Source organism: Anolis carolinensis, chromosome 5 (genome assembly GCF_035594765.1).
Source record: "Anolis carolinensis isolate JA03-04 chromosome 5, rAnoCar3.1.pri, whole genome shotgun sequence".
Lineage (NCBI taxonomy): Eukaryota > Metazoa > Chordata > Lepidosauria > Squamata > Dactyloidae > Anolis > Anolis carolinensis.
In genome coordinates this window covers 74513138-74529004 of record NC_085845.1, presented here as the reverse complement: position 1 = coordinate 74529004, position 15867 = coordinate 74513138, and the positions used below count along the sequence as shown (strand labels likewise).

The 15867-nt window shown below is 39.1% G+C and overlaps 1 protein-coding gene across 1 annotated transcript; it reads left to right on the top strand.

Annotated features, from left to right (window-relative positions):
• The first annotated feature begins 491 nt into the window (after positions 1-491).
• Positions 492-10065, top strand: srd5a3 (steroid 5 alpha-reductase 3). The gene is made up of 5 exons (XM_008111681.3): positions 492-815; positions 2913-3085; positions 4353-4547; positions 7105-7227; positions 9051-10065. The coding sequence occupies exons 1-5, from the start codon at positions 595-597 to the stop codon at positions 9308-9310; spliced, it is 972 nt and encodes a 323-aa protein (XP_008109888.2). The 5' UTR covers positions 492-594; the 3' UTR covers positions 9311-10065.
• The last annotated feature ends 5802 nt before the right edge of the window (positions 10066-15867 follow it).

Here is a 15867-nt window from a genome sequence, read left to right as displayed (position 1 = left end):
TAATATCATATATCGTGTACATAGGTAAAGTAAAGGTTTCCCCTGACGTTAGGTCCAGTCCAGTTAGCTCCAGCTTCTGCCAACCTAGCAGTTCGAAAACATGCCAATGTGAGTAGATCAATAGGTACCGCTCCGGCGGGAAGGTAACGGCGCTCCATGCAGTCATGCCGGCCACATGACCTTGGAGGTGTCTACGGACAACGCCGGCTCTTCGGCTTAGAAATGGAGATGAGCACCAACCCCCAGAGTCGGTCACGACTGGACTTAACGTCAGGGGAAAACCTTTACCTTATCTATAGTCAAGGCACAGGAATTCCCTGTTGGTTTCAGAGTGACAAAGAAACCACCCAATGGGAAAAGAGAAAGCATAATCAAAATGCATCTAGACCTATGTAAAGCTTTAGATTGGAGAGGCCTGCTTAGTTGAAGACGATTGGGCCATTCCGAGGCGAGGGCCCGCCCACGGCCGCTAGTCCCCATTCCCATTGGCTGGCTGACAAGTCCCGGGCTCATTTCCCTTGCTCCAGCGCCAGTGTCCCCAAGAGCGGGGAAGGGGCAAATGGTGGTTCTCGCTGCCCGTCTCCTCCTCCCCCAATGATGGCGCTGCTCTGGCTGGGGCTGGCGGGCTGTTTCTTGGCGGCGCTGCTGGCACTGCGTTTCCCGCCACTGAAGCTTCCTCTTTCTCCTCCCGGTTCCGGTTCCGCCTCGCTCAGCCCGGCGGCGCTGCTTTTCCAGGACCTGCTCCGTTATGGGAAGACCAAGGGCGGCTGCGGGCAGCGTCCCGCCCGGCTGCAGCACCTCGATCTCCCCAAGAGGTGAACGAATGAATGAATGCATGCATAGACGTATCCACACTGTAGAATTAAGGCAGTTTCGTACCACTTTAACTGCTCAATGCTGTGGAATTCTGGGAGTTGTAGTTTAGTGGGGCAGCAGCCTTCCTTGCAGGACTCCCAACTCTCATGATTCCATAGCCTTGAGCCATGTTTGCATCAAGCCGCATTGAAGCTACAGTTTGGGGCCCTTCCACACAGTCACATAACCCGGAATATCAAGGCAGGAAATCCCTCAATATCTACTTTGAACTGGGTTATCTGAGTCCACACTGCCATATATCCCAGTTCAAAGCAGATATTGAGGGATTTCCTGCCTTGATGGTCTGGGTTATATGTCTCTGTGGAAGGACCCTTGGATGCACTCAAGTCCCTTCCACACTGCCATATAAAATCCAGATTATCATTTTTGAACTGTCAGATAATCCAGTTCATATCTGGATAATACTGTATATGGCAGTGTAGAATGAGTCAGAAATTGGGCTGGAGAAAATCATTCACATCCAAATCTCATACAGTAGAGTCTCACTTATCCAACATAAATGGGCCAGCAGAACGTTGGATAAGCGAATATGTTGGATAATAAGGAGGGATTAAGGAAAAGCCTATTACACATCAAATTAGGTTATGATTTTACAAATTAAGCACCAAAACATCATGTTTAACAACAAATTTGACAGAAAAAGTAGTTCAATACGCAGTAATGCTATGTAGTAATTACTGTATTTATGAATTTAGCACCAAAATATCACGATGTATTGAAAACATTGATTACAAAAATGCGTTGGATAATCCAGAATATTGGATAAGCGAGTGTTGGATAAGTGAGACTCTGCTGTATTTACTATGTTCCTGTTCCTTTAAATTTCTGCTCCTTTTCTTTGGGTGCCTAACCTGTAGTTCTATAAACAGTCCACTGTTGTGCTATAAATATGAGAACGGGCCCCTTCCACACAGCTGAATAAAATCCCACATTATCTGCTTTGAACTGGGATATATGGCAATGTAGACTGAGGGCCCTTTTGTACAATAATAATAATAACTTTATTTTTGTTCCCCGTCTCCATCTCCCCGAAGTGACTCGGGGTGGCTTACATTATGGCACAAGGTGCCTAAAACAACACATAAAATAAACACACACTTCAATATACAAAATAAAGCCACTATCATGTAAAACAACAATTTGAACTTAGAACAGCACCCAATAACCTATAGTGTAATCTGTCGTAAAAACATGGCCAACTGTAAACACGAAGAAAGGAAAGTTGTAGCTAAGGAGCAAAGGAATGGGATGAAAGTGCTGTCCTGTATCATAATTGCAGACCATTGGGCTAGACCAGTGGTTCCCAAACTTATTTGGCCTATTGCCCCCTTTCCAGAAAAAATATTACTCAGCGCCCCCTGGAAATTATTTTTTTTAAATTTTAATAGCAATTAAACAGAAAGATATATGTATTAATGCATATGGCAAATGCACCTGTGGCCATCACCGCCCCCCTGGATCGCTGCAGCGTCCACCAGGGGGCGGTAGGGCCCACTTTGGGAATCACTGGGCTAGATGTTTTCAAAGGCTTGTCTAAATATCCAAGTCTTCAATTCCCTCCAGGAGAAAAAACTATCAGGAGGAGCACATTTAGGTAGAGACTTGCCCTGTTTTCTTCTGTAATGAAATCATTTGTGTCCATCGAACCATCAAAAAACCAATGTGTCACTATCTCAGCCACTCATGTAAACAGATTTTGTGAGTATTTTGGAATTCCAGATAAGGAGGGCTGCTTAACCTGTAGTGTTTCCAAAGCAAAGATGAGAAATCATATTCCGAACTTTCTGATTCTGCTGAAGCTGGGCTAGGTGTTGGAAAATTTGTAGATTATAAGGATTTGAGGAAATTAGGACCCCTTCGACAGATCCAGATTATCTGCTTTGAACTGGATTATATGGTAGTGTGGACTCACATAACGCAGTTCAAAGCCCATATTGTGGATTATCTGCTTTGATCATCTGGATTATATGGCAGTGTAGAAGGGGCCTAGGTGGTTCTTTGTAAATTAATACAGTACATTGATGATTCTTTTGCAGATGGTTCTATCACTTCTATATAGTATCCGTAATTTGGAACGGTTTCCTGCTCCTGGTGCTTCTCCAAAGCTTGCTGGTGTCATGGCCTTTCCCCATCTGGCTCCAGGACTTGCTAAGTATTCTGGATGGCGCATTGCAGAACCCGGATGGAGCCATGCATGCTTCTGCGAATGGTAGGAACTTTGGTTTAGCATGTATTTTTTGCCCAAGAGCAGAATACATCTGTCTTACACCAGGCATGAGTATTATGTGGCACTCCAGACATTATTGAACTGCATCTCCCAGAATTTCCTATCTTGGTCTGTGCTGTCCAAGACTGCTGGGAGTTGCAGTTCAACATCCTGTAGATGAGAATAAATTATGTATTTTGGAGAAATATCACTATTGTAATGAAATGATGAAGATCTTTCCTCTATATACAGCGTTTCCTCACTTATCGCTAGGGTTAGGTTCCAGGACCACCTGCAATAAGTGAAAATCTGCAAAGTAGGAACGCTATATTTATTTTAATATTTATACATTATTTTAGTAGTTATACACTATTTTAAGTCTTTATCAACCAATCGTTTGTTGATAAATTGTCTCCTTCTCCTCCTGTTGCCGCTTGGGCTCCTCCTTCCTTCCTCAGGCTGTAAATTGTATATTTTGTATGATTTATTAATAGTATTTTAGAGTTTATTCAAAAACAGTAAAAAGTGAACCGTGAAATAGTGAGGGAACCGCAAAAAGTGAACCGTGAAGTATGTATGTATCTATGTTTATATGTGTGTATGTTTGATCCACTATGGCTCCTACATGGCATGATGGATCTGGACCAAACCTGGCACACATACCCTTCATGATCCAGCTTAAAATACTGGTGGAATTAGGGGGGGGGGGGCTGATAGAGGATGATAGGTGTTGTAGCTCAGTCACATTGGTGATTCCCACCGATGATTGGTACACATGCCCTTAATGATCCAATTTACATGATCCAATACTGATAAAAGATGATAGGAGGTGTAGTCAAGCCACATCGAGAAAGCAGTGTCATTGCCACTTCCAAATCACGCAGATCTAGGGCTGATGGGAGTTGTAGACTATCAGGTGTATGATTTTATAAAAGGTCCCATTACATAGGCATCCCATTTCCTAATGGGGCCATTCATAAAATTGTAAAGATGGCAATGAGTCTTTCTAATAATAGCATTAGAAAATACGTGACTCAAGCAACAAGATGGTATAGAATAAATGTGCAGGAAATGAATAACTTGTAATATGTCTTATCTGCTTCATTGATATTTCAAACTACATAGAATTCTGCATGCGCATTTCTTGCTCAGTGCAATGACTCAGTTGGATATATGACTTCTATCTTTCAATTCTACTATTTACCAGCTTTTTAGTGAAGTCTAGTGAAGAGATATGTTGTTTACACAAAGGTCTCTTTTGGATTTCTAGGAGGAGAGTCCCTGTCTGCTCTCCTGGTGTGCCTTTTTGTCTGTTTAAGCAGCTGTCGGCGATTATTTGAGTGTCTTCACATCAGCGTATTCTCTGGAGGTGTCATTCATATTGTACAGTACTGCTTTGGACTCTGCTACTATGTCCTGTTGGGCTTGACAGTTTTATGCCAAGTCCCAGCCAACGTCAGGGAAGGTAGGTGCAGTCTTTCATACTTTTGTAATACAGTGTTGGTCTGCCAACGCTTTTTCATTTATATACTGTCTAATTGTTCGCCTTCACTTACCTTCCATTGCACTGCGACTCCAGTATTTCCTTAGGCAGCATGGAGGAATCTGATAGCCATTATCCAAAATATAATACAGTACTTCCTTCTTGAACCTGTCAGGACCCTTCCAGACAGGCCCTATATCCCAGGATCTGATCCCAGGTTTTCTGTTTATCCCAGATTAACTGGCAGTGAGGACTCATATAATTCAGTTTAAAGCAAAAAACCGGGGATCAGATCCTGGGAAAACCTGAGATATAGGGCCTATCTGGAAGGGTCCTCAGCCTTTTCCAAGGTGTAATTGGGTAGGATGGCTTTTAGAGAATATATTTCTTTAAAGGCATACATCATTTAACAAAGCCTTTGACAAAGAAGCTGTTTTCCCAAGTCCCTTTAGATTTCATTTTATATTTTGCTGTGTGAATTTGCATGCAGTAGACGAGATAAGCAGCAGCTAATTCCAGAATTTTTACTGAATATGTGTGAAACAGAAAGCAAAACAAAGGGGAAAGTTGAAATGCTATAAGTCAGCCTACCAACTATCCCCAGGTTAAAAAAGAAGAGAACTATAAATTAGGCCTCCAGCACAGACATCAGAAGAAAAATTGAGGCTGATAAAAGGAAAGCTCTTCTTCGTATTCATTTTTCAAGAAACCTTCCAGTAGTCTCTAAAAAGTTGGAAATGTTTGGCTACTTATGCGGAAGTTATCTACCTAGTTGATTTCTTCCTTTTTTAACAAAAAGTCCACCCAAACTTGTTTGATTCCTGTTCTTTCTGTGTTATTTCTGCCCTGGTACTAAATCTATACACATAATAAAAGTGAAAAGATGTATGTAATGTGTGTGGCTGGGGTGTCCACTTACACAGACAAGCTCCCACTTCCGCAAACAGCTATAGCTCCGACAGCTCAGGATACACCAACGGCTCACCTTCCAGTGACACTGCAGGTTATAGAGAGCACCGTGAACATGACCAAGAGCCCTGCCAATGTCCTCCACAAACACCATACTGCCCACCACCCAAGTGAAGACTTCTATGCGGGAACAATTTCATCCTAGATGTTGTTTTTCTTCCACCACAGACATCCCAGTGTTTCTTACTCTGTCCATTGGTGTGGAATTTGCATGATCCCACTCACTGCTTTTCCCATAACTCTTTCCTGTCCTTTTCTATGGCACACAGCAAACGGAGGAATTGATCAGCAACTGAACACGCTAGAGAGGTTTGGGGAGAATTCACCATGATTTATAGGAGTTGTAGGTAATGGGATGTATAGTTCACCTGCAGTCTAAGAACACTCTGAACGGCATCAACAGTGGACCTGGAATTAGTACACAGAATCACCATGACCAACAAAAATACTGGAGGTCTTTGGAGGGATTTATAGAAGTTGTAGTTCACCTACATCCAGAAACACAGATGGATCTGGACCAAACTTGGCACACATACCTGATATGCCGAGATATGATTACTTGGGAAGGTTTGGGGAGTACTCACCCTCCTTTCTGGGAGTTGTGGTTCACCTACAACCAGAGAAACTGTCCTCCACCGATGATGGACCTGTACCAAACATAGCACACAGAACCCCCATAACTAGGGGTGTGAGGGGACTGACTCACCATAGTGGAAGTTATAGTTAACCCTACAGCCAGAGAGTATACTGAACCCTACCAGTGATGCATCTAGAGCAAATTTGCCCAACATAATAAACTTTAAATACTGATGGGAGTTTCTCAGGGTTAACCTGGCATGATATCAGTTTAGTCAATCCAAACCGTATACATTTTGTACAGTTTAAAAAAAAATGACTTTTTCAAATAACCCAGGCAATGCCGGGTATCCAAGATAGTTTTCTATAAAAGAAGCAATGCCCAAGTACACATCTGCTTTGTTAATTGAGGTATAACTATGTTTTAGTTATTTATTTGGTGCATTTATATCCCAACTTTCCATCAACAAATTCAAGTGTCTCCCCACTGTATCTTCACAACCACCTGTTCTTTATGTTTAAGTAGGAGAATGCAGCTGCCCAAGACTGATGTATTTCTTAGCCAAGAGGAGACTTGAAATTTGGTAACTGAAATCTCGGGACCCTTCTACACTGCCATATAATCCAGATTATCAAATCAAATAATCTAAATTATCTACTTTGAACTGGATTATATGAGTCTGCACTGCCATATAATCTAGTTCAAAGCAGATCATCTGGATTTTGCATAGCAATGTACAAGGAGCCATAGTTCAACACTCTAACCACATAAATGTGTTTATGTAGCTATTACAGAGAGGCATTTCAGCAAGTGTAATCCCAACCTCTTCCCTCTTAAAACCATGCCAAGGCGTTCCTTTTTACTGAGGCTTATATCCTTCTGTATTGCCTATATGCTTTCTCTAATCTATTGAGTTTTTAGTCTATGCCACCCTGAATTCTGGATTTCATGATGGTATGATAAATAAATCTATCCCATTTCTCTCTAATCTAGGGAAAGATCCTCATCTGGCAGTCCATTGGTGTCATGCCCTTGGATCGTTGATGTTTATTTGGGCCTCTATTCATCAACATAGATGCCATGTGATTCTAGCTAATCTGAGAAAAAATAAGTCAGGTAAGATATTTTGCTGCTTTGTCATATTCATTTGGATCCTTTTGTGTAAAAAAGTTTACATCAATAGCATATCAACTGTCTTCCTGGTAGACCTGGAAATATTTAAACTCAAAGTGTACATAGGATGTAATAGCAGGCTGAGGTCTTTTAAAATGCAGGTATATCCCAACCATGTGTAAATGGAGAGGAAGATTCAGTTCAAAGAGCCAAATTGAGTGTGTGGTTAAGGGGTGCTTAACCCTCTTTTCCACACACAGTTTTCTGCCCCCTCCCCAAAATAGCCTCTTTTACGTGCACACTTCCCCACTTGAGTACTTAAGTAAGTGTAGGCAAGAGCTGTTATGTGACAAACATACTGTGGGGAACAACATTTAGATGGAGCTGTGAATTCACAGTCTCCCTGAGGAGTGAATTTTCCGTGTATAGTCACAATTTATTGCTTCATATGGTTTGAGGCAGGCAGTCTCTAAAACTGATGTTCTATTGTTCATATTAAGCTCCCAGTGGGACTATCTGTTGCTGTGGAAAGTGAGCAATGCAATTGGCTGTGTCAACGTAAGAGGATACACAGAATATGGTAGTTCAAGAATTGGCAGTCAGGTTAGCTGAAAACAGCACCAGTACTGTAGATTCATTAGATTTCTATCCCACCTTTTGGCTAATGTAAATCCAGCAAGGTTCTAAGACCTTAAATTTGGAAGCCTCTTAGTGATAAAAAGTTATTGTTTTTATTTTAGTTTATCTACACAACAGTTATCTATGCCTAGGTCACGTTGTATCATGATTACTGCAATGTACCCTGTGTATGCATACATGCTCAGGAGCATTGCAGCAACACAGATTAGCTAAACTGCTAACTGGTGTATGGTGTCCAGATTATAAGTAGTAATAATAATAAAAATAGCAATAATAATCTTATTTCCTACCACTTCTCCTCATGGCTTGACAATTAAATTAAAACTTAATTAATTAATTAATTAATTAATTTAATTAAAAATTAAAATTTACAAAACAATTAAAATACATAAGCACAGCAAAAACACTACAAATACACACACCAAAACGTACCTCCATAAAAGTTACACACCAAAGCATATCTCTACAAAATACATACTAAAACACACAAAACAGAGCTCAAATGAAACTTAAAATTCATGTTTAAAGACGGTCTGGGTAGGCCTGCTGGAAGAGATAGGTCTTTACATGGTTTTAAAATTCCAACAGCTCATTTAGCTGTCAGAGTTCTTCCGGCAGGTTGCTCCACAGTCATGGGCCGGCTGATAAAAAGGTCCTCTGAGTGGTAGTTGCCAGTCAGGTTCTAGCTGGTTGGAGCAGACACCTCCCAGAAGATTAAAATGTGCAGGGTGGATTGTATGGGAGAAGCCGATCCTTTAGGTAACCTGGACCCAAAACATGTAGGGCTTTAAAAGCCAAAACCAACACCTTGTACTTTGCCCAGAAACTAACTGGCAGCCAGTGGGGTGACTTTAAGATAGGTGTGATATGCACACTCCTAGATGTTCCTGTTACCAATCTGTATATAGAGTACATCTATATTGTAGAATTAATGTAGTTTGAAGCCGCTTTAGCCACCATGGATCAAAGTTCTTCTCTGAAAATCTTAAACCTGATCAGCCTTTTATGAGAGACTGCCAACTTTCAGATAATTTTGCCCTAATTTGTATAGCTTTAGACGTCATAACCAGCATAATGTAATGCTTTGGCCATAGTTCTAGTATCCAGACACCACAGTAGTAGCATAAACTCAGGACATTTTGACAAAGCTAACTATTGTATTGTCTTGTTTTTTTGTCCATTTCCAGGAAAAGTTGTGAACTTGAACCATGACATTCCATTTGGCGACTGGTTTGAAATGGTGTCCTGTCCTCATTACTTTGCTGAGCTCTTGATATACGTATCAATGGCTATCACATTTGGATGTAAAAATTTAACTTGGTGGCTGGTAGTGATGTATGTGTTTTTTAATCAGGCAGTGAGTGCTATTTTGTGCCACGAATACTACCAGAACAACTTTAAGCACTACCCCATGTATCGGAAAGCATACATACCTTTCCTTTTATAGCCAGCTCATTTGAGATTTGAAACCCTCATCCAAAAGGGAATGGAAATCTGAAGTATTTGGTGTGCAATGGATGGCTTTGGATGAAATCAGATTGTCACAGGTGGATCTGAAATGCTTAGATAATTGAATGTAAATAGGCAGTGCTCTGATGCATATGAAAATAGCAAATACTCATGGTGTTAAGGAGAAGCACGCCATATTCATAAGGCATGTTTCTGCAGAAGTAGATCCCACTGAGCTGAGTGGATTATTCCCACAAAAGTGTTAATGGGACTAAACCTGTGAAAATGGGTTTACAGTTTTTGTATGATATACGAGTACAAAAAGATTACATGGTGTGCAAAATATTACTAATTTGCACTGTACATTTTCTATCTATGAATATTTCATATGGTCAAATGGTGCTGTTTTTATGAAACTATTTTCCATCTATTGTATAGAGAATATGAATGTAATATTTACACATTTTTAATAAAAGACATCTTTAATAACTATTTCCTGCTTCTTGGCAGGGGGTTGGACTGGATGGCCCATGAGGTCTCTTCCAACTCTATGATTCTGTGATTCTAAAAGCTTTAACCAGCTATTTATTAGGGATGAGTAAAGTATAAAGTGTACAGATTATTTTGTTTGCAGCAGAAACAAGCTAGATTCTTTACAAAGCAGTTTTAAAGTAGAAAACTGCAAAAGCCTGGGGAGTCTATTCACATAGTTAGAAAAACAAATTGCTGGATTAAAAAAGCTGAATGTTGTAACATGTAATTGCATCATTTGTACATAAATTTTAAAATGGCATCTTGGCTAGTTGGGGGCAAGAGCAAAGAATTATAGGGGACATCAAGCCCTGCTCTCTCAGTCCAGGAAAACCAATGTGCCATGCAATTTCTCTTCCTCTGAAAGTTCTGCTCTTTTACACAGTCCATACATTTTCAAAGCTCTTATTTTAGATTGAAATTGGAATCTTATTTTAAAAGAGTGACTTAAAATCCAATGTAAGCAATTCTCTATTGGAAATTGCCTCTCAGAACAGCTGTATGATCTCACTTTCCAACTTTCCTATTCAATTCCAATCCCATCTTAAAACACCTACAGTAGAGTCTCACTTATCCAACATAAATGGGCTGGCAGAACGTTGGATAAGTGAATATGTTGGATAATAAGGAGGGATTAAGGAAAAGCCTATTAAACATCAAATTAGGTAATGATTTTACAAATTAAGCACCAAAACATCATGTTATACAACAAATTTTACAGAAAAAGTAGTTCAATACACAATAATGTTATGTAGTAATTATTGTATTTACGAATTTAGCACCAAAATATCACGATGTTTTGAAAACATTGACTACAAAAATGCATTGGATAATCCAGAACGTTGGATAAGCGAGTGTTGGATAAGTGAGACTCTACTGTATTTTCTGTAAAGTTTCTGGCAGAGCCTCTAGTTTCCATGACCTATTGTTTTCTAGAACCCTATCAAGTATCACATGGTTTCAGGTGGATATTTGAAACTGATGTCACACATAAAATCCTAACAAATGCAGTAGTTTGGTGGAAACGGAGGCATATTATCAATGTGGTTCTCAATCTGGGGGTCCCCAGATGTTTTTGGCCTTCAACACCCAGAAATCCTAACAGATGGTAAACTAGCTGGGATTTCAAGGAGTTGTAGTCCAAAAAATATCTGGGGACCCCAGGTTGAGCACCACTTTCCTATACCATGCTTCCAACGTGATGTTGCTTACTATCTTCCATGGTATGGGGAGGTATGGAATGTAGCCTTAAATGATAAACTATCAATGGAAATGAGAGTGTACAGGGGAAAAACTAATAGATCAGATTTTGATTCCTGTTGGTCAGTTTTTATTACATATGTTTTAGAGAGTGAAAAGGTAAAACAATATAACCTTGTTGGTCAGGAATTTTGGATATGACATTTGTAGAATGGTTGACTTAAAAATTTTATGTTAAAGGAAATGATACTTGTTCAGGCCTTGGTGGCGGGGTTATGTGTTTGTAAAATGTTCATTGTTTTGTGTTCTGTTTCACTGTAAGTTGTTAATGTATGTAAATATTTTTTTTAAAAAAAGAGAACCACTGTCCTATAGAACTCTGTCCCAAGAGAGATTCAATTTGAACCTCACTCTGATTTTTTCTCCACTGTCAAGCAAAGGCTTTTATTTAAATAAACCATCAGCCTTTAACTGGTTGTGGCAGAAAGATGTGCAACGGTCGAAAGATTCCCCCTAGGGAGATAGGGCGGGTTACAAATAAATTATTATTATTATTATTATTATTATTATTATTATTATTATTATTATTATTATTATTATTGGAATGTTTTTTGGTAATATATAATTGTTGTGAATGAATGTTTTAATTGGATTTTTAGAAAACCTGTTATTCAGCTGTGCGCTAAATCCAAAAGTACTTCAGTAGTAAGTTTGGGGGTTGACGTGTGGTTGTGGGTGTTTTAGGGGCTATTTCCCCATAGCCATAATGTTGTCATGTTCATTTTGGCCATCAGAAAAAGAGAAGCCCTGATTATAAAGCCATAACTTCCCCTTTAAAAAAAATGGAAACTGCACACTTCTAAAGCTCCTTCCAAGCATTTATAGGAATTTACCCTCTTGATTAGAGATTTGCATACTGTTTGCTAACTTTCCTTTGTTCTTTTGCACAGAATAAATTGGAAACTGCAGCCTATGTTGGTTTGGCAATAAGAAACAGTCCTCTCCCTTGTATAATTTACAAATTAGGGAAAGGCTTCTAATTGTAAAATGCATCTTTCATTTATTGTTAAAATTCTCTGTTTTGTAACACAGGTAGGTTTAGCAAAACAACAGCTAAACCTTGATGAGTGGTTTCAATAAGAAGTAACTGTCTCCCTTGCAGAATACACAAAATGAATAGAGAATGTAAAATGCATACCTCCCTTTTATTTATATTTAAAGTACTTAAAAAGAGACTGTGTTTGTGACCTTATGGAAGTATTTAATTATGAAGTTTCATTCTCGGGAGATTTTGAACTTACACTGTTGTGCAATTCCTCTGGTTAAAAAGGGTGATGACATGAATGAACAAGGAATGAATGCATGGATTGGAAGAAGATAAGTCCCAACAGGCATGGTCACCTAAATGTGCTTGCTTCTTCAAGCGCTTGGGGAACTGATGGGTGTGATAATAATAATAGTTTTATTTGTTACCTGCCTTTCCTCATGGCAATCCTGGCATGCTCCAACTAACCCGAGATGGGTTATCTGTATTTATAGTCTTGTGTGATAATGATCTTAGTTTAAAAATTCCAGTCTTAGTGGAACTCTTTACTTAATTCCTTCCTTCAATGCATGCTTCTTCGACAGAAATTGGGCTTTGTTCCCAAGCAAGCGCCTGACTTTTCTTCAAAGCTTTTAAACATTGGCAACATTCTGGTTGTGATCAACAGACTTGTTAACAAGACAAAAATGGCCAATTCTTGTCAATTTGCTTGGCAAAGGTCAGCAAGAGCAGGTGGATCAAAAGAGCCTTAGCCAATATGCTTGCTCCTGTACCTCCCCAAATCCACTTAAAAAAATTGGAGACATATGGTAGGATTATCATAATGTCACTCTGACTTCAGATCTCTCAAATACACTGTCAGTAAAAGCTGCTGAAGTGAACAGCGCTTATGTCAACACAACAAATTTGTACTCCATAGTCAATAATGTCAAGGCTGCTAAGGTTGCAGACTCTTTTCAACTTAATTCATGGCAATGAATAGATAATGGAATCAGCAGATTGCTGTGGAGTAAATGAAGTAACACTTGCTATTTGGACTGAATACCTACCACTAAGCTTCCAGTCCAGCCTGTTTCCACATGGATGTAAATCTCTTCAGTAATTGCACTGCTAACATTTATTCTCCTTCCTTTTTCTATACTGCTTTTGTGGGCACATTTTTTACAATGGGGTTCATGGGTTAAGGACAGTTCAATATAACACAGAGTTCTATAAAACAACGTAGAATCACAGAGTTGAAGAGACCACAAATGCCATCCAGTCAAACCCTCTGCCATTCAGGTGTACAATCAAAGCACTCCTGAGAGATGGCCATCCAATATCTGTTTAAAGACCAGCAAAGAAGGAGACCACCACACTTAGGGCAGTGTATTCCACTGTCAAACAGCTCTTACAATCAAGAAGTTATTCCTAATGTTTTGATGGAATGTTTTTCTTTAGTTTGAATTCATTGTTCCATGTCTTAGAGTGCATCTACACTGTAGAATTAATGCAGTTTGACATCATTTTAACTGCCAAGACACAATGCTAGATTCCTGGAATTTGCATTTTACTGACGCACCAACACTCTTTGACAGAGGAAACTTAAGACCTTATAAAAGTGCAGAGAAACAGAAGAAGGCAATTCTATAAAGAATTCAACTACAGAAACATCCTAGCATGTCCATCAGTCTAAACAGATCTTATTGACAGGTATATGAGCTGGTAACTGGGTGGAAACATAAAAAAAAACATCAGAGCAGACTACGTAATTCATTCCATACCAAGTGATGGACCACATTCTCATAGAAGCATCTGAAGGCATAACTCATTAGAATAAGAAGGCAGAATTAAAATACCTTAAGCATTTGAACAATTTTATCATTTAAGCCATATTTTGATATGTTCCTTTTTGGACCATAAGTTAGCCAGTGTGGCCTCTGGGATAGTGGTAGTTTTTCGAAAAATAGTTTCCCCGAATTTTTCATTGAAAACATTAGAAATGAATACAATTAAATACTCCATTCTGGAATAATCTTGGATATATGGATTTAAACACACACATTCATCACTAAGCCAAATAAGCATTTGAGGAGGCAACTCTGTTGCACCAAAGCACCAGGTTTTCAATTATTTTACTCCTTGTAAAAATAATCAAAACAATGGGAGGATGTGGATGGCCTATGGAATAGATATATACATTTTGTGGCAATGGTTTTATCGGCATACATGTGAGACAAGCTTTTTGACAAAATCAAACATGCAGCACAGATTAATGTTTTTTATTTAGCCAAAAACTTTCTGGGCTAAAGGACACTTCATCAGCTAAATGTAAAGTTGCTTTGGTGAGCATATTTAAAGCAGACCAATCTATCAATGGTTAATAAGCACAGCATCTAAAATCACACTACTGAAGACCTTTAAGTCCTGACATGGAAAGTTTGACTGTCCAAGATATTGCCACAAGAAATTGATACGGAAAAATCCCAATTTTAAATTTTTAAGGCCAAAACGTGAGGTCTGGTGATCAGATTATTATTATATTTTATGACACAGCAAACAAGATAGATATGCTGGATTTCGTATCACAAAATCACAAGTCGAACACTTCCCAAGTGTCTAGGACTGTGTGATGTATTTTCGGATGATGCGCGCAGATCCCAGTAGGGTGGCCTTTTGCAGTTGGCAGATCGTAATTTTGTCAATGTCTATTGTTTCCAAATGCCGGCTGAGATCTTTTAGCATGGCACCCAATGTATTATTATTATTATTATTATTATTATTATTATTATTATTTACTTGTAAGGAACAATATAGGTGATCCCTTGTGATGTAAAAATAGTCCCTGGTGATGTCATGTTGACAGCAAACACAAGTACACATTCAAAAGATGAAAAACCCTATGGAGATTATCGTATGAGGCTTGCAGTACATTTTAAAGCTCCATAGTCACAAGGTCATTTGAAACTTGGAGCAAACCAGTTTTCAATGCCTTTTGAAGCAGTGTTTTGCACTAAACCCACTTTTAGATAGCTGGAAGTGCTTTGAATTGGTGTCCAAAGTGTTTTCAAGTGTGTGATAAACCCCCAATAATTTCAGCGGTGAGTTTAAGAACTTTGATATATTATTGTTGGGGGGGGGGGGTGTTATTAACTTCAACCTCTTCCCTGTCCCTAAACTGATACCATTCAATTTCTGGCAAGCCGGTCGCAAGGCCATATCTTTAGTGTTTTGCGTTCACTTCCTTTAAAAAAAAAACATATAACAATGCAGTGCAATTCCTGGCACTGATAGTAATTTCCCTACTTGACTCTTTCCTTACTGATAACAAGTTTCTTCATCCGTTTTGCCAGAGTTTCAGCTTGGGCATGTTCGTGCATTCCTAAGCAAAGTTTGTCAATCAAAAGTACACCTCCCCCTTGCTAAATAAACAGAATTGGAAAAGCTCATACTATACTGGGGTCTATATGGCTATATAATCCTGATTATCAAAGCAGATAATCCACATCATGTGCTTCAAACTAGATTATATGAGTCTACAGTGCCATATAATCCAATTCAAAGCAGATTATTTGGATTTCATATGGCAGTGTAGAAAGAGCCAAAGTTTCTCAGGCCCAAAGTTTTAAGAAGTCCTATCCAACTGTGCTCCAGATCTCAAGCACAACAGGTTTGTAACTCCAAAATCCATTTTGAAAGCCTTAGGCCCATTCCATGTTGCCATAAATCCAGATTATCAACGGCAGATAATCCACATTATCTGCTTTGAACTGGATTATCTGAGTCTACACTGCCAGATG

Excerpts from the sequence above, each read along its gene's own strand:
- srd5a3 (XM_008111681.3), top strand. The coding sequence starts at position 595 with ATGATGGCGCTGCTCTGGCTGGGGCTGGCGGGCTGTTTCTTGGCGGCG. Across the intron at positions 4,548-7,104 it reads CCCAGCCAACGTCAGGGAAG|GGAAAGATCCTCATCTGGCA; the intron begins GTAGGTGCAGTC and ends TCTCTAATCTAG. Across the intron at positions 7,228-9,050 it reads TCTGAGAAAAAATAAGTCAG|GAAAAGTTGTGAACTTGAAC; the intron begins GTAAGATATTTT and ends GTCCATTTCCAG.